Source organism: Hyaena hyaena, unplaced genomic scaffold (assembly GCF_003009895.1).
Source record: "Hyaena hyaena isolate Hyena2069 unplaced genomic scaffold, ASM300989v1 scaffold_111, whole genome shotgun sequence".
NCBI lineage: Eukaryota > Metazoa > Chordata > Mammalia > Carnivora > Hyaenidae > Hyaena > Hyaena hyaena.
The window spans coordinates 3,685,103-3,701,479 of NW_024080743.1; the positions used below are offsets into that span (position 1 = coordinate 3,685,103).

General features: G+C 48.3%; 1 protein-coding gene across 1 annotated transcript in view; it reads right to left on the reverse strand.

Moving 5' to 3' along the window:
• ABCA4 (ATP binding cassette subfamily A member 4) overlaps nucleotides 1-14,624 on the reverse strand; it is a 141,464-nt gene extending 126,840 nt beyond the window's left edge. Inside the window, exons 1-4 of the mRNA XM_039236476.1 lie at nucleotides 14,559-14,624; nucleotides 6,159-6,252; nucleotides 4,948-5,089; nucleotides 3,035-3,174 (exon numbers count right to left, since the gene is read on the reverse strand). Coding sequence (XP_039092407.1) covers nucleotides 3,035-3,174; nucleotides 4,948-5,089; nucleotides 6,159-6,252; nucleotides 14,559-14,624 — 442 coding nt within the window. The remainder of the gene's footprint in view (nucleotides 1-3,034; nucleotides 3,175-4,947; nucleotides 5,090-6,158; nucleotides 6,253-14,558) is intronic.
• Nucleotides 14,625-16,377: the final 1,753 nt, after the last annotated feature.

Sequence of the window (16,377 nt, forward strand, 5' to 3'; positions counted from 1 at the left end):
CCCAATAAATACCTGTTGTCGTGACCTGAGAGTCGGGATCCCATCTGACTGTTTATCAGTTCGTTATTCTTTAACTGACTCACCTGACCTTACATACAAATATCTTGCTTGGAGAGGGGAGCCATCCCCCCTTCCCCACCCCCCCGGTGACCGGGCTGCTGTGGCCGCAGGGAGAAGGGGCAGGAGTGTGCTGGTTCCACACACCTGCAGAGGGGTGGGGGCCACCCTGTAGGGAGAGTGTGGGGCCCAAAATGTTAAGAGGTGGCTGATACCAGACAGAAGCTCTCCCAGACTCCCGAGGGAGAAATGTGAACTGGGGGCCTGGGGAAAGAAAAATAAATTTTGCTTAAAATGTGGTTCTTCTTGTTCTCTTCCCTGGGAAGGGACTGAGGGGAGCTGAGCGCTGGGGTGGGAGAGAAGCAAGGAGAATGTGTAGGGCTCATGGGAAGGAGGTGTTTGAAGATGATTGAGAGACCACAGAGCTTGCTTGGGGGTGAGAGGGGAGGGGGCTTCAGGTCTGGTGTTTCACCATTAATCCTCCCCTGCTGAGAATGCTGCACTACAGGTTTGCTAGGAAAAGAAAAAGCTGCCTGGGTCAACCACCAGCATACTTTCCCAGGTGACTGGGAACTGACAGGCAAAAGCACATACCGACGACAGCCGCCCACCTCGCCTGCAAAGGCTTTACCCTCCAACGGGGCTTTGGGTTGAAGATTCAGTGTTCACAGTGAGCAACGTCCCCAGCTGACCCTAGAATGGACCCTAACATAGTCTGCGTGCTGATGGTGGACCCCAGTCCCTGGCCTGGAATTCCTTCAGAGACTTTGGGGATGGTCCCCGGTCCCATCTCATGGCCACCAAGGTCAGGGGTTCTGTGAAATCTTTGTTCCCAGCCCCCAAATTCCTTTGGGCAGCCTTCCTGACCCTGTCTCCCCAGACCTCCGAAACTGCTCTCATTTAGAGAATTTCCCCCACAGCCTGGAGGCCTGCAGTAGGAACCACCCACACGCCAACTGAGAAGTACTCCCGTGTTGGGGTTAGGAAGTCGTGACTTTGGTTCTCGTACCCACACTGTAAAGACCACAGAGAAACTGTGGTTTGAAATGACTCCCTTCACATTTCCTCCCAGCGGGATTCCATCTGACGATCAGAGACCAAAATGAAATGTCTGCCTCCTTCTAGATCCCACTGGATGAATGGGGTAGACAATCATTCCAGAGGTCGGACAGCCCATGTTCTCATCTGCTTCTTTATTCCTGGAAAAAGGTGTTTTCTGGTTGCTGCCTCTCCCTCCTTTTTTTCTTACTATTAAGATGCTGATTTTGCTCGTGCCTTACTTAGCATGAACTAAGTAAACTCTTCCATCCGGGGCAGCAAAGAAGGTATTGTTTGTAATCTGGTTTGTAGAAAGTTACTACACAAAGAACGTGTGCTGCTATTTTTGAAAGAAATAAAATGTAATGAAGTAATCCTACCAAGCCACCTGAATGTGCACCTGTCTTCCGTTGCTCCAATAGGCAGAGAAGGGAGAAGGTTGGCCAGGTGGGAGAGTCCTCCTCAGAGAACCTTCCCCTCCTGACTGTTTTGGAAGGCCCTGGCTTTCCTCCATCATCTTCCCCAAGGTGTGGTCACTGTTCTTTCAGTCCTGGGAGCCCTTGGGATGAGCACCCACTTTGACTCATGTCAAGCTGCATGGGTGAGGTGCCCCAGAGGCCTGATATGTACCGTTCCCCCACTTGTCTTGTTTGGAACCCTGAATAGGAGCTATTCTATCCAGCCCCTCCTATCCCCTCGGTAGATCCTGTAAGGTCATCCCAAGAGTCACGGCCCCCCATCCCTATCCCAGGCATGTAGGATGATCGAGCATCTCCAAACCTCTTCCTTCCCAGCCTCTGAGCCACATCCCTTAGCAGTCTTCCCACAGCCTTGTCTCCACCTGCAGGACTGTAAGGACTAGATTTCCGGAAGGACTTGCTCCCTCCCTGATGCTCATTTGCCCTCCTGGGGGCACATGAGAGGGGGAAGAGCGTTCCAGCTGGTGCCCAGGCCTCTGGCACCTCACTGTCCAGCCCTCACTGTTCCTGAGCCCAAGTGGCTCTCCTACCCTGATGCCCAGCTCTGCTTTCTGCCTGCGCCAGCTCAGTGGCTCGACAGCTTGGCCTCTCTTTCCCTCAACCTCCCCGCCACCTAAGCCTTTGCCTCTGCTCTGCTTCACTCACCATGGCCACAGGGGCTCCAATGCTCCTACCTGCTGTGGAATTTCTGAACCCACATAGCTCACTCATTGATCACAGTCACCAAGCCTTCCATCCTGCTCAGTTCCCCAGTCCTTAAACAGGATCATAGAACTTCAGGAGACCTCTATTCCCTTGTCACCCATTCCCCCAGGCCATGTCAGCACTTCTGGCATCCCACCCGTCCTTATGCAGCCTGGACCCGATGCATGTCTTCCAGTCACTGCCCTCAGCCCCTTGCCTCCTGGACTTTCTCCAGCACCTCCCTACCCCACCCACCTTCCCACCCCCCAGCCCTGTATCACCCAGCTATGCACCTGCTCTGCCTCAGGGCCTGGGATTCTGAATATCCCTGGAAGAAATGGAATGATCATATATATTTATGCCACAATAAACATATGTGCTCTGACCTTGCTGGCCCCTTACTTGGCATTACTTCTGCATGTTTTTGGCTAGCTTGCTCTCTAGTGCTCTATGGAAACAGTTCCACACCTTTCCTTTTACCTCTTTCCTCCTGCTTCCAGACCTAATCTAGCCTCATACTTCCCAGAGTACAACCTCACTCAGCATTTTCCTTGCTGTCTTTAGACTTACCTGGAATGAGAACTTTCCTGCCCTCTTCAATTTCCTAACTTCTAAGCTGATGGAAAGAGGAGTCCTCCCCAAGTGCCACCTCTAGATCCATTCCTTCCTGCCTCCTCTAGGACCTTTTCCCATCAAATCTCCCTGCTCTTTCCTGCACCTTTGGTCTCTCTGAGGGTGAGGCAAGTGATGGTTGAGAACACGTAAGACCAGCATACCTGCAATTCTCTCAGGGTGAGTCCGGAGGGTGTCCATGAGTTGGGAAAAGATTTGAAGTTCTTTCCAAACATGGCCAAGGTGCTGGCTCTCTGGTGCATCCATGAGGAGTTCTTGAAAATCTCGAAATACCCTCGACAAGCTGTAAGAAAGAAAAGCTTCATCAGGAAAGATATTATTGTCACTTTCATAACAATAATAACACTTCTTGTCATTATTTAAGATGCTACATGCTTGACCGAGTACCTGCATTATGTGTCCTTATCATACTGCTAAGGCCAAAGGAGAAAAGGACATTTTAACTTTGTTGTACGTGTGAGCTAATAGACAGGGCTGGTGAGCAATTTGTTTGGTTTTCTAGTTCTGGCAGGGCTGGGTCACCTCAACCTTGTGCTCTGTGAGTCTTCTGTCCAGAGAAGCCTTAAGCATAATGGCATTAGAAGACATTACTGGAAGTTCTTTCCAACCATTGCCACTTTTCTGAGACTTGCCCTTCCAGCCATTCAGAGGCATGCTAAATCTACAAGTTCCTCCTTGTACGTGCACATGCACACACACACACCCTCTGCCATGGCTAACTGGACAGGGAAATAAGGCTGAACCAATCAGCTATGCTCCCAGGAATTTGAATGGTATTCAAGGATGCTCTTACTATTGGGCAGGACTAGCCTGGACTCTGAGAGCAGGGACATTGGTCCATGGAGAGAGGTGATGCCCAGGGAGGGACAGAGGCTGACCCTGTAAGCCCAGACAGCAGAGAGCCAGTCCCCAGACATCCAGTTCTTGTCCTGAGGCCTGCTTGGCTTCCCTTGGATTTGCAAGAAGGTCTAGTGTCCAAATCATATATTTCCCTCTAGAGCTTTAGCTTCTTTGAATGGGTTTCTGTGCCTTGCAAACAAATAAGCCAATATTTCGCCTGTAACGAGTATGTGAAACATGAAACCCATATTTCCTGGTTCAAATGCCAAGTACAGCTGGAGTCTGAAGCCCTCCTTCCCCAACTTCCACAGGTGATAGACACCACTAGTGCCAGTCCCACCAAAGCCCCATCTAGCCTCCACTGAGGTATCTCCAAGGCCCCCCTGATCCCACCATGTAACTCCATGGAATCTCTATGGATGAGTAGGTGTTTCTTCTCATGCACCTCAGAGAGGCTCAAGCTGAAGTTGTAGATTGCAAGTTACAGTCTCCAGTGTTTGCAACCACATGAGCCCAGCTAAAATGTCACCTCCCTGACATTCTTAGGAAAACAGATGTTCCCTCTTCTATCTTCCTGTATTCCAGGGATTAGCGAACACCTACTCTACTCTGCCATTGCAGGGCAAAAGCAGCCATAGTTTGTTCCCAATGGGGACGGCCACCTCTGAGCATTGGGCTGACTTACCAAGTGCTCCTTTTCTTGAGTCAAAATACAGGTTTGTCCTAGAGGAATTTTATCCACAGCCCCTCTAAGAAGAAAACTGGAGTAACCAAATATCTGTTTCCATCTGACCTGTGTTATACAAGTATAGTGAAGCCCACTTCCCAACAACTCCTTATTGGTGTCCCTCGGATGTAAGCTGAAGATCTGCTCAGTGGGTAAAGGACAGTGCTGTGAGCATCCCTGAGCCTCTGTCTATAGGACATGCTTACATCATGTTCTCCCACCTCCTGCTCTGAAAGGGAATTCCAAAGGTAGATTCTCTTCCTATGGGATTTGACTTGAAATTAGACCCCAGAGGAGAGGTCATTAACCTGGAGTCCACAGCTCCCCCCAAATCATATGCACAATGTAATATTTTATGTGTGTGCCCATCTTGGGGGCAGAGGAGCCATCAGTTTTCATCGGCTTCTCAGAAGGGTCTTTAGCCCCTCAGTTTAAGAATCAGTGCTCTCAAGCCACATAGCCCAAGATCTGGGAAATCTCGCCACTTACATGGAGTTGTTATAGTTTGACACGATTCCAGGAGATTCTCCCGGGGTGGGACTTTGAAAACAAGGATTGTTCACATTGCAGAACATCCCCTGGAGCCACGGCAACATTCCTGCTGAGGGCATCGCCTTGTTGGGAAAATGGCCTTGAAGACAGGAAATGAAGAAAAGGAGTTACTCTTGGAAACCACGTGGGATCTTGGTTCTAGCTGCTGGGGCCTCTGCAGGAGGAATCCCAGCCCCTCTGGTGTTTTCCTTCATTCATCAACATTTAAGAAGCAGGAGCCTCTAATACAAGCCAGGCCCTGTGCTGAGTGCCAGAGACGGAGTCTCTCCTCTCAAGTGCCCAGTGTAGTGGGGAGACAGACAAATGTTCTAGTAGAGGCACAGAGGGAAGTGTGGAGGGGAACAGAGGAGGGACGGTGGAGATGTTAACTCAAGATGGGTCCACAATGTTGCTGACCCTTTAGGAGGAGAGGAGGTTCATCTATTCCTTATGTTCTTATGAGCACCATGCACCCAGGCATGGAAGAAGGTTGCAGGTTATGGGCTCCTTGGGGTTGGGGGTGGGGGAGCAAGGTAAAGAAGCAAGAGTTTGATGGACAGGAAACTGACCTAGAACTTGGGGCTTAAAACTCATGAACAATGGAGTAAAAAATACAAGAATAGGGGACTGAGAAGCTCTGGATTACTCCTGAGGTCTGCACATCAGCTGCTTGGATGGAAAAGATGTCATTCTGGCTAGAAACCAGGACACAGTATAAAAGAGGCACTCACAGGCTCATTCCATGTCCTAGGATACCTCTGGGATCCAAGAAATAATATATGACTACATGTGGCTGTACAGTATCCTTTCTCATTTTTCTCTAGCACCATATATAACATATCCCTAGATTGGTCTCCAAAATAAGTTCACTTATCATCTGCTTTTAAAACCAGTAAGAATTTAGATATTGAAAAACAAAAAAAGAACCAACAGAAACAAAAACTAATGTCACAATTCTTCAGTAACCACATACAAGTATTTGCAAAGACGTAGGATTAAAAAATTAGTTTGTGTAATGCTCATGAATCTCTTGTTTTTTTTGCACCATAGGCATGAAATGATAACAAGATCCAATCCTGGCACCTTTAGTCCCCAAGGCTTTCCTAAATGAAAGCATTGGACCTCCAGGCTGGCCAGGGTTCTCCCCACCCCCTTTTCCTTATGCTTACATTCATGTTGGCTGTAGAGTGGGTTGACATTCCTTAACCAGATCAAGAGCAGAAATAAAGATAAAGGCCATACAAGTTCCACCACAAAGCGAATCTGGAAAAACAAAACAAAGAGAAGAAAGAGTGATGCTAAGAGATAACAGGAAACACACCCAGATCGGACACACAACTCAGCACCTATCCGTGCAATAGGGTTTGGTTGTGGTATTATTTCCTAAAGGACTTCCTCCCTTTATCCCGTCTCCCTCACTACCTCTATCCGCTACTCTATATTAGACTAATAAGACTTTTTGTCCATCTGAGTTCTACTCTGCCTCTATTTTAGGAAACTCCATTAACAAAAGCTTTCAGCAAGGACCAAGACGTGTGCTTCAGTACTTTTCAGTTGTCGTTGTGCACGTGAATACAGATTTTGTTCTGTAGGGGCGCACCAGGAACTCACATGTTCAACAAGCCCCCAGGTAATACTAATGCTTCAGGTAGTAAAGATCTCATTATAACCTCTAATTCTGCAGATGAGGAAACAGAGGCCCAGGGAGGGCAGGTGACCTCTGTAGTGTCAGAATAGCAGTGACAACATCTGAACCGGAATCCAGCCTCCTATCTCCAGGATCAGTGCTCTTTCTGCCCCTCTCCACTTCTCTGCCTTCTAGTGCACACTAGACCTTCCATATATTGTCACTGAACGACCTTGCATATGGGGTCACTGAATGAGTGACCGATGACTCTGAAGTACTGTGGTCCATAGCAAACTCAATAAAAAACTGCATTTACTGACATCTTTCCTTTCACAATTTCTTGTTGCTTAAAGGAAGAAAGGCAGGGCATACTGTGGTGAGTTTTTACAGTTTCAGCAGATGCTGCTGATAACAACATATGGTTGAAAGCCACTACTAAAATACAGGTTCAATTAAAGTTTAAGGACTTGACTCCAAAGGAAGAAGCAATTGGTTGTTGCAGCCATATTCTGTGGCATGCACAGGATGACGTGGGTTGCTGGTGTGGGGTTGTGGTCAGGAGGAAGAGGAGGGGGCATGTGAATTGGGGAAATGGAACAGTAATTCTATCCAACTCCCACTCCAGAGATCTTAGGAAGGAAACTCCTAAGATCAGAAAGAGAACTTTTGCTGATGGCTAAGAATAGAGACTTAAGTATATATAGATCAGCTAGGGGTCATTTGCATGGTCTTTGACCCTTTGTCATTCCTTTCTTTTTTTTTTTTTTAAGTTTATTTATTTTGAGAGAGAGCACTGAGAGAGCAAGAAAGAGCAGGGGAGGGGCATAGAGAGAATCCCAAGCAGCCTCCCCGCTGGCAGCATGTGGAGCCCAACTCAGAGCTCAAACTCACGAAACACGAGATCATGACCTGAGCTGAAACCAAGAGTTGGACACTTAACCAACTGAGTCACCCAGGTGCCCTGACCCTTTGCCATTCCTTTCAAAGAAATGTACCTAAATGCCCAGCAAAGTGACAGACACCATAGCAGGTACTCAGTAAATATTCCTTTTCTGCTAGTATAATATGCTGGCTATGGAATTATTGCAAATTGTAACATAAATCAGTGTAGGGAAAAGGTAATGCATTGAAGCAAAAACAAAAAATGTATAGGGCAGGAGGTTGCAGGTGGAACTTATTTTTTTTAAGTTTATTTTGAGAAAGAGGGTGCACTTTGGTATGCATTGGTGCACAGTGCAGGAAGGAAGGGAGGCAGAGAGAGAATCCCAAGCAGCCTCCATGTTCTGCTCAGAGCACAGAGGCCGACTCGGGGTTATATTGCATGAACCACGAGATCATGACCTGAACCAAAATCAAGAGTTGGATGCTCAACCAATTGAAGCACTGAGGCGCCCTGCAGCTATAACTTTTTGCTCAATGTATTACTTAAAATATGTCTTGGGAAGGTATGTTAGGGGAAACACACCAAAATATTATTATATATGATATGGCTTTTCCTTCAGACACTCACTTTTCAGGGCTCCCCCTACACATTCTCCTACAAGATGGCAAAGCATCAATATTGGCCAATTCCCATCCATTGTTACAAAGACTGACACTGAGCACGTTGGATAACCATTGGAATGTTGGCAGATCCCCCAGGGCAAGCTGACCAAAGGAGGAGGAGGGGCTGAGCCTCTTACCACCCCCCCGCCACCGACCCTATCTCACTGTTAACACCCTCCCCTTACTAGCCCAGCACAGCTGTTCCCACAGCACCCTGCACTTCCCTTACCACTCACTGTAAATCAGGGTCCTTACTCCTTCATGGAAATGGAACCCTCACTGGTTGTGAGCTTCCTAAGGGCAGAGGCCGTGTCCATCTTTGTCACTACTGTGATTCTAGTACCCAACCCAGGACCAGCTCCATAACAGGTGCCCCATGAGTGTGGGATGAATGAACCTTTGTCGAGACTGGTCTAGGAGGCTCCTGGGGAAGCTGGAGGTGACCCAGAGGCTCAGGTCACCAACACTTTGCAGATTTAGCAAACGGCACCCCCAGAGGCATGTTCTGTACCCTGGCTCTGTGCCTTCTATCCTCGGTCCTTCTGTCAATGAGTAAGATCGGGAAGCAGGTCTGGCAAGATAACAATGTGAGCAACAGGTACAAGCAATGAAACTGGAAGTTGCTCCTGGTGTCTTCACCAAGGAAGCGAGAAAACCAGTCCAGATTCCACACACCTGATTCTTCCCCTTAAGACAATTGCTTGCAACCTTGGCTTTTGGCCAAGTCAGTCAACTTCCTCCCACGTAGCACTGTCTCTCCGGAGTAGTCTGGTATGTTAGACATTTGGGAATGGGAAGATCTGGGTTAAGAATCATTTTGGGGCATGTTTCACCACCGAATCTCAGTTTTCTCATCTGTGAAATGAGACTGTTTTGTCCTTCAGTGTACAATATGGGTTAAGTGTGTCAGTACTGAGGTTTTTTATCCAGCTCTGCTCCCTATTAGCTGTATGACCTTGGGTAACCCATTCAATCTCTCCATGTGTCAGGACTTCATCTGTAAAATGGGGTGTATGTGATAAGGATCTCTCCCCCCCGCCAGAGGATGAAATGAATGTGAAACACCTAGAGCAGAATTGGGCACAAGGTAACATTCAATAAACACAAGTCATTTGTTATTGACCCTCACTTTCACAGAGATCACAGGGACACTGTGGGTCACAGCACACTGTAAAGGCTAAAACAGCAAGGAGATCTCGTTAAAATGACCTGGGAGCTCTTAGGTCTGCCCTGCACTCACATTCATGTTCCCTCCCCTTCTCCCTTTCTGGATTCAGAACTGCTCATTTGCCGGTTTGGAAACATGGGGCTTCCTGAGATACTGACCACGCACTGTCCCCTGCTCCATCTCTCACAGGGGCTTGCACTGGGGGAGGAATGAGCCAGCCTAGCTTACCCATCCATGGATAAAATTCCCAAACCCAAGCTAGCACACCTCCCCCCCCCCCCCCCCCCAGTGTTCGTCACATACTCTCTCCTCACTCACCGCTTCTTGTATTTTTGAAGTATTTGGTCTTTGCAAGGCACTGTGATTTGAACCTCCCACCAAGTGGGGGACCAGATGAGAATTCTCCTTTTCTGCCTTCATTCTTTGCCTGGCCTGGGACCCTGTGGCTTTGCAGGTGTTCCTCTCCACCACCTCTCTGAGTTGGGGTGGCTGTTGCCTGCCCCTCTCTTGACCACCTTCTTTGAAGGCAGTTCCCAGGTTGCTGCCTGCTGGAGTCAGGTGGGGAGCTCAGGCCAGGCCCCACATCAATGACACCGGTTTTGCGGTGTGGGACATCAGGTTGGTTTTTGTTTGTTTTTAACACTTCTCAGGTAATTCCGATCACGCAGCTGGGGCTGAGAACCACCGGCATAGGTAGTGCTTGGTAAGTGAAAAATGTCTGTTGAGAGGTCAGTGTTATTGTTCTAACTCTGCGAGGTTTGTCTCCGAGGGGCCGCATTTCACACTGCCTCCTGCACAAAGACCACCAGCAATTCTTTTCCAGCCAGGCAGGTCCTCACAACAACCTCTCCCCGCAGCCCCCGTCCCAGTCATGCTCAGCATCCCCACCCCGAAGCGGCACCCTTGTCCTTGATGCTCAACTGTGCGCAGGCATACCCCAGGGAGAAATTCCACAGAGTAATTAAAAACATGTTTTGAGGGCGGTTCTGACTCCCCCCACCCTTTCCCTTTAAACATGTCTGTAACTTTAATTAAGCCCAGCCAACGCTCAGAAGGGGCCGGTGGAAATTTTTTTTTTTTCCAAACTGGTATTTCCTTGTTCTCTCTCTCTCTCTCTCTCTTTTTGCTTCCCCTCCCCCTTTCTTTATAGCTCAGTCTACATGAGGGAGGAGGGGTTGCAAGGAAGGGCAGAGTTGTGCTTGTTGTTTTAAATCTCCGCCAGCTAGATTTCCTTCCCTCCTAGTCTGTTTCCAATTTAAAGGTGGGTAGCCAAGGCTTGAAATGAGCTGCTTGATCTCCCTTCTGCACCAACAACCCAGCTAGGATTCTTAGCCTGGACGAATCCGTCCTGGGACCTGGGCAAGCTTGCAGCCGGCTGCCCACCCTCCCTGCACCTGCCAGGTTCTGCTTGCCTAATGCTGGGCCCGTGACCGAAGGCCACAGCCCTAGCAGGTGCCCAGGTCATAATAAGCCCCCTCTCTCATGAGTCCTTAGGCCTCCTCAGATAACCTGCTGTGACGTGGAAGCTGGGACAAGGGGAGGACACCAAGGAGGCCTTACACAGGGAGCTCTCAGGGGCAGGAGACACACCCAGTGAGCTCTATAAACCTGGCCCAGTGCCTGGCCCGTAGCAGATATGGGCGGGTGTGGATTTGTCTGTGGGGAGAGCTCTCGTCACTGGAAGTGCATGTGCTAGGGCTGAACTCCGTGAGAAGTCTTCTCTCACGCTCTCCAAACCCCATTTCTCTTCTGAGCTCATCCTCACCTCCCACCCCACGCTTCCTTCTACCTGCCCTCCCCACCCCCCACCCCGGCGCACACTATTTGGTCTTTTCCCACGGGCACGAGCTCCCACCTGGCTCCAAGTTCCATGAGAGCAGGGGCTGTGTCTGACTTACTGGGCTGTGCTGGCTATATGGGGCGATCACACAGCCCAGTGTGCCAGGTCAAGTGTTAGTTTCCATTTATAGCCCTGGTGCCATTGTTCCTAGTACCTACTTTCACTTTCAAAACTGCCCTGGTTTGGATGATAATTTAGACGGCCACTCTATCTTTGTGGTTTCTGTGACCACAGTGTGGGGTCAGGGTCATATCCTGAAGTCCCAGGACCAGTCCCACAAGTCACTAACCTCTGAAGCCTCATTGACCTCATCAGTACCCATTGGGGATACTAGTGAACACCCATGGAGCTGAGGTGACACTACAGTGCCAGGCACTTGGTAATACTTGATGAATGTTAACGGAGGAAGAACATTTAAAAAAAGGGGTGGGGAGGAATGCTGAGATCTAAAGATTTTCATCTTATGCCTTCAGGGATTGGGAGAAGACAAATGGGGACATTTAGTATCTGTTTTGCTCTTGCTCACAGTAGTAAACACCCAAAGACCACAGACATTTGAGCAAGTCAAAACCTAGGAGCTGAGTTACGGGCTAGGTGTGTTGTGTTTCCCTTACAGTCACCTTTTGTAGAGGGAAAAGCTTCCAGAAGAACCAAAGGCTTAGGGAAGGAGCCATAGACCCCTGTCAGGGCTACAGGGGGCTGTGGAAGATGTTCCCGTCTTTCTCAGACACCCTGGAAATTCCTGGAATATGGTAGCAGTGGGGAAGTTGGCTGGAGGCACACCAGGCAGAGATCTCAAATTCTAGGCCATCAGCATGGCATCAAATGAATGTCAGCCCAGACTGGGTCTAGTCTTAGGAGATTCCCCCAGCCAGAGTTCTCAGCCTGACTGGTCCTATCTCACCACAGAGAGGCTGGCAACGTGTTCTCCGGGGGAGCACACCATGGGAAAGACAGAGTCCCTGAACAGGGGACACCCACCAACACCAGGGAAAGGGAGCAGAGGTTGTGAAGGCCTCTGAGCCAAATCCTGTCTTTGAAAGTAGGGTCATTCTCTAATAGCAGCATGCCTGACACAGAAATGAAATCATTTCAGCAAGTAGGGTCCTCAAGTATGTTGTTTGAGGGCCACAAAGAGCACATTGTGAGTAGAATTAAGTCAGATTCTTAATTTCTTAAGGGAAAGAGAGAGAGAATGAAAACAGTTGCAGACTGTGACCATCTTGTCGATAAGGACCTGCTTGTCTTCTTTGCCACTGTGCCCCCAGCACCTGGCACAGTGTCTACTGATTATTAAGTACTGGCTGATTGAAGGAACAAATTAATAAATAAATAGATTTAATAGTGAATCTTGCTTGCGGCATCTGAGTGGCTCAGTCAGTTAAGCATCCGACTCTTGATTTTGGCTCAGGTAATGATCTCATGGTTCATGCCTTTGAACCCCGCGTCGGGCTCTGCACTGCCAGTGCTTGGGATTCTCTGTCTTCCTCTCTTTCTGCCCCTCCCTCGCTCATGTGCACTCTCTCTCTCAATAAATAAATAGATAAACTTAAAAAAATAGTAAATCTTGCTTAACTTTTGTCTATTTTCATTCTGGAAAGGAAACTCTTGAGAGCCAGGGACTGAGTCTCTGATTATGTTAGCACTTGGCTGCTGAGGGCAACAACTAACTTCAACACTGATTTGAAAATCAGAGTAGCTTTGACAAAGGAAAACAGTCTGTAGGGAGTGGTGTTTCCCATATATGAGGGGGTCCTAACTTGGCTTCCCCCTGCAGCCTCCCCAAGTTCTGTCCAAGCCACATATGGCAGGAAGGACCGACCACTTGTGCGCATGGTCGGACCGTCTCCTTTGCTGCCTGCTCCCTTTGGGGCTAGTTATGAAGCCATCGTCCCTCTGCTCCAAATCCACCCACCAGCCACAGCCTCTCTGGGCAGGGGACCCCAGCAGAAGCCTTGGTGTGCCCCTTCCTCACAGGTCCAAGTCACAGCTCCACCAGCATCTTCTCGGTGTTTCCAAGTGCTACCAGTCGCACATCCTTTCCTCGGTCCCCTCAGCACTACGGGTGGGAGCTGCATCCTGCAATGGCTGCCTCCATGATGCCTCACCCTCTTTCACTCACCCGGTTACCAGCTTTGTACCTAGCTAACACCTTTTTATATTCCAGATTTTCTCTGACTGGACCCTGACCGAGACAATGACAGGTCCTCAGATGTGCCGCCAGTTGCCCCCCTTCTCTCTAACATTTTTTCCAACACCCAGGAAAACCCTGTTCCGCCTGCATAAACCCATCTCAAGTCAAGGCTTGAAACAAATCCATTCTCTTCCTCTTCCCTGTCCTCCATCTGAAGTCTCCCTGCCTTGCCCATTGCCTGTATGTCTAATCTCAGTTCTGTCTACCCCTTGTTCCTTCCTCCTTCCTTCCTCTTCAGCATCTTTAGTCATTTGACGTTTCTAAGACTGCAAGGCTACAGCAAAGTGCACGTTTCTTTATAGTTACCTATTGACTTTTCCCCCTTCTAGAAAAAAATTAGAAGCCTGTTGGCATTTGCATGTGCACCCTTGGGGCGCTCTGACCTCTGTCGCTCTTGCCTACACTTCTCAGGGGCTGTTTGGCTTGTCCTACTTTTTACTGCTCTCAGTCTCAAAACACTCTTCAGGTTTCCCCAGCCAGACCGGAAGCGAGTCCAGGGTACAATCTGTGTCTTTTGCTTTTACATCCCTGGTCCAGCCCAGCCCCATATCTGCTCCCTGAAAGGGCTAGGTGGAAAATCCATGTTGGAGGATAAGTAATTGTATCTCATTGAATCTAAGACACCATCAATTGTAAGACACACTGTTTTTTCTTAAAAACAAACGTGTCCAGTTAAGCTGTCGCTTGACTGTGAGCTGAACTCAATGTCAGAAATGTGGAAGTGTGAAAAGCCAGTGTACCTCACAGAATCAATGAAATATGGTATCGTTGATCTGGGAAGCTCTTGGAGGGTGTTGTTTTCCTTTGAGCCTGTTCTTCAGCTTAGGATCTTCCCACACAGCAGAGTGTGGATGCTCAAAGGGCTTGTGGACTGGACTGGAAGGTTTCAAAACCAGGGGGTGGGGGAAGGGATGGGCAGGCAACAGATTCCTAGGCAGGGAGGGCTAAAGCAGACTGCAACGTAGCCGTGCCGGGCTGCAGGTGGGAAGTGTCCACCTCTGGACAGAAGAACATGTCTTCCTATGAAGGACACTTGTCACAGAGGTTCACAGAGCAGCCAGCTAACCGTTGCTTTCATGCTGACTGGAGAGGAACCCACTCATACCTCACCTTCCCCACCCCCACCGGACCGCCCCCCCCCCCACCGTTTCTTTGCTCTACACCTCACTTTGAGACCACAGACTGTGCTTGTTACCTTTTGCCTTTTCCTGAGCGTCCAGTTCTTCCAGAGCAAAAGCTGGATCTGTCTCGCAAAGCCCATGGTGGTGGCCACATGAACAGGAGATCACTCCAAGCCCTGGGTCTGCGGCGGGACTGCAACGGACATAAACACCGCTCAGAGCACCTCGGGCTCCGGCTGCTGTGTCCTTCTCTGGGTGATTAGAGGCTAGTTTCCCCCTTCAAAGCATAATCCCTTTTAATTCATGTAAGCCCTTTGTTAAAGAAAGCAGGCCACCACTCTGTTGTCTCTGTCTTAGGAAGGGAAGAGAAACCTAAAGAGAGGAGTGGCTGGGCACTAAGCAAATGGGGGTGCGGGGATTTCAAAGGAAGCATGAGCTACATCACAAAAATAGAGGGGCTATGAGCAATTAGATCCGTGCTGGGGCACTAGATTCAGTGTGTACACCAGGCACAAGTGCCCAGGAGAGGAGCTTTTTGGGCTGAAATCTCACTTGCTTCTACTGACTGGGCCTTGGGCCCTGGGAGAGGGCTGCTTTCAGGAAAAAGGAGTGTCTTTTTCTTTTCACAAAGGGGCCTTCAGCTCACCAGAGAGGTGAGCCATATGGGCCGGCAGAGCCTTGAGGCTGTGTACCCCACCGTTGGAGAAATTTGATCTGCAGCAAACGGGAATGAAGGGAACGCACAGAGAGCCGAGGCAGAGGGTATGAGTCCCAGCTGTGGCCGTGTCCCTGTTTCCAGCTGTCCTTGGGACACAGCTGCTCCACCGGCTTTTCTTTCAGGCAATTTAGTTGTAAGACACCCCAATCCTTCCAGTAAAATCCCCCTTTGCCTCAAATAGCTTATTTGGCTCCTATCAATTGCAACCAAAAGGTTCCTGCCTATTTATTGTGAGTTATCTTAATCAAGAAGGGGATCTGACCCAGACCGACTGACACTGGGTCAAAGAATTTATCTGCAGCCTATTGGAATGTATGTAAATACAATTCTTGGGTAGGCATATGATTGCAATATTAATACAAATAGAAAACTCCACAGAGTTGCAGTCAAGTTTAAAAGAGAAGACTAGACTTGATGAGTATCTTTTAAGAAAGTCAGAGAACTCTGAAATAATCTATATTGTCAGCTCCCGTATCTATTAGGAAAAGGCTGACAAGTTTTTAAAACATGCTGAGCAGTGTGAAGGCTTCACAAGTGGGAAGATGTATGGCAGGTTGAAAACACACCAGTCATGATACATTATTAGCTGGGACTCAACCACTTTCATAATTGATCCAAACACTGAAAAGTCTATCAGCTGATTCTCCAAACACTTTGGTGGCCAATGAATCAAGTGGGGTGTCGATATTTGTTTCTAGTTTTGAACCAACTTTTTGTTTAAAATTCATTTACCATTCAGTGTTACAACAATTCTCTCTAAAGAGTCTCAAAGTGAAACTGTAAACACATTTTTTCCTTTGTTTTTCAAAGTAGAAGCAATACCACATAGTTCATCATCAGAGAGAAATGATGACTATTTCAAAACCATTTGGCACAGAGTAGAGGAATTTCTCTAGAAAAATAATCTCTAAAAGTTCCATATTTAAAAATATTTTGGGAGGAGAAAAAGTTAGAAATCATGAGAACGGAGGCAGTGCATGTTTCCCTGATTCCTCAGGGTAGTATAACATGAATACCTATTACTAGGAAGTACTAACTAATTTCTAGAATTAAATTTACATTTTTTTGAAGAATGATTATACCAAAATAAAAATAGTTTCTGAATTATTAAGCAATAGCAAAATCCATAAAAAATGTCTTTAGGGGCACCTGGGTGGCTCAGTTGGTTGAACATC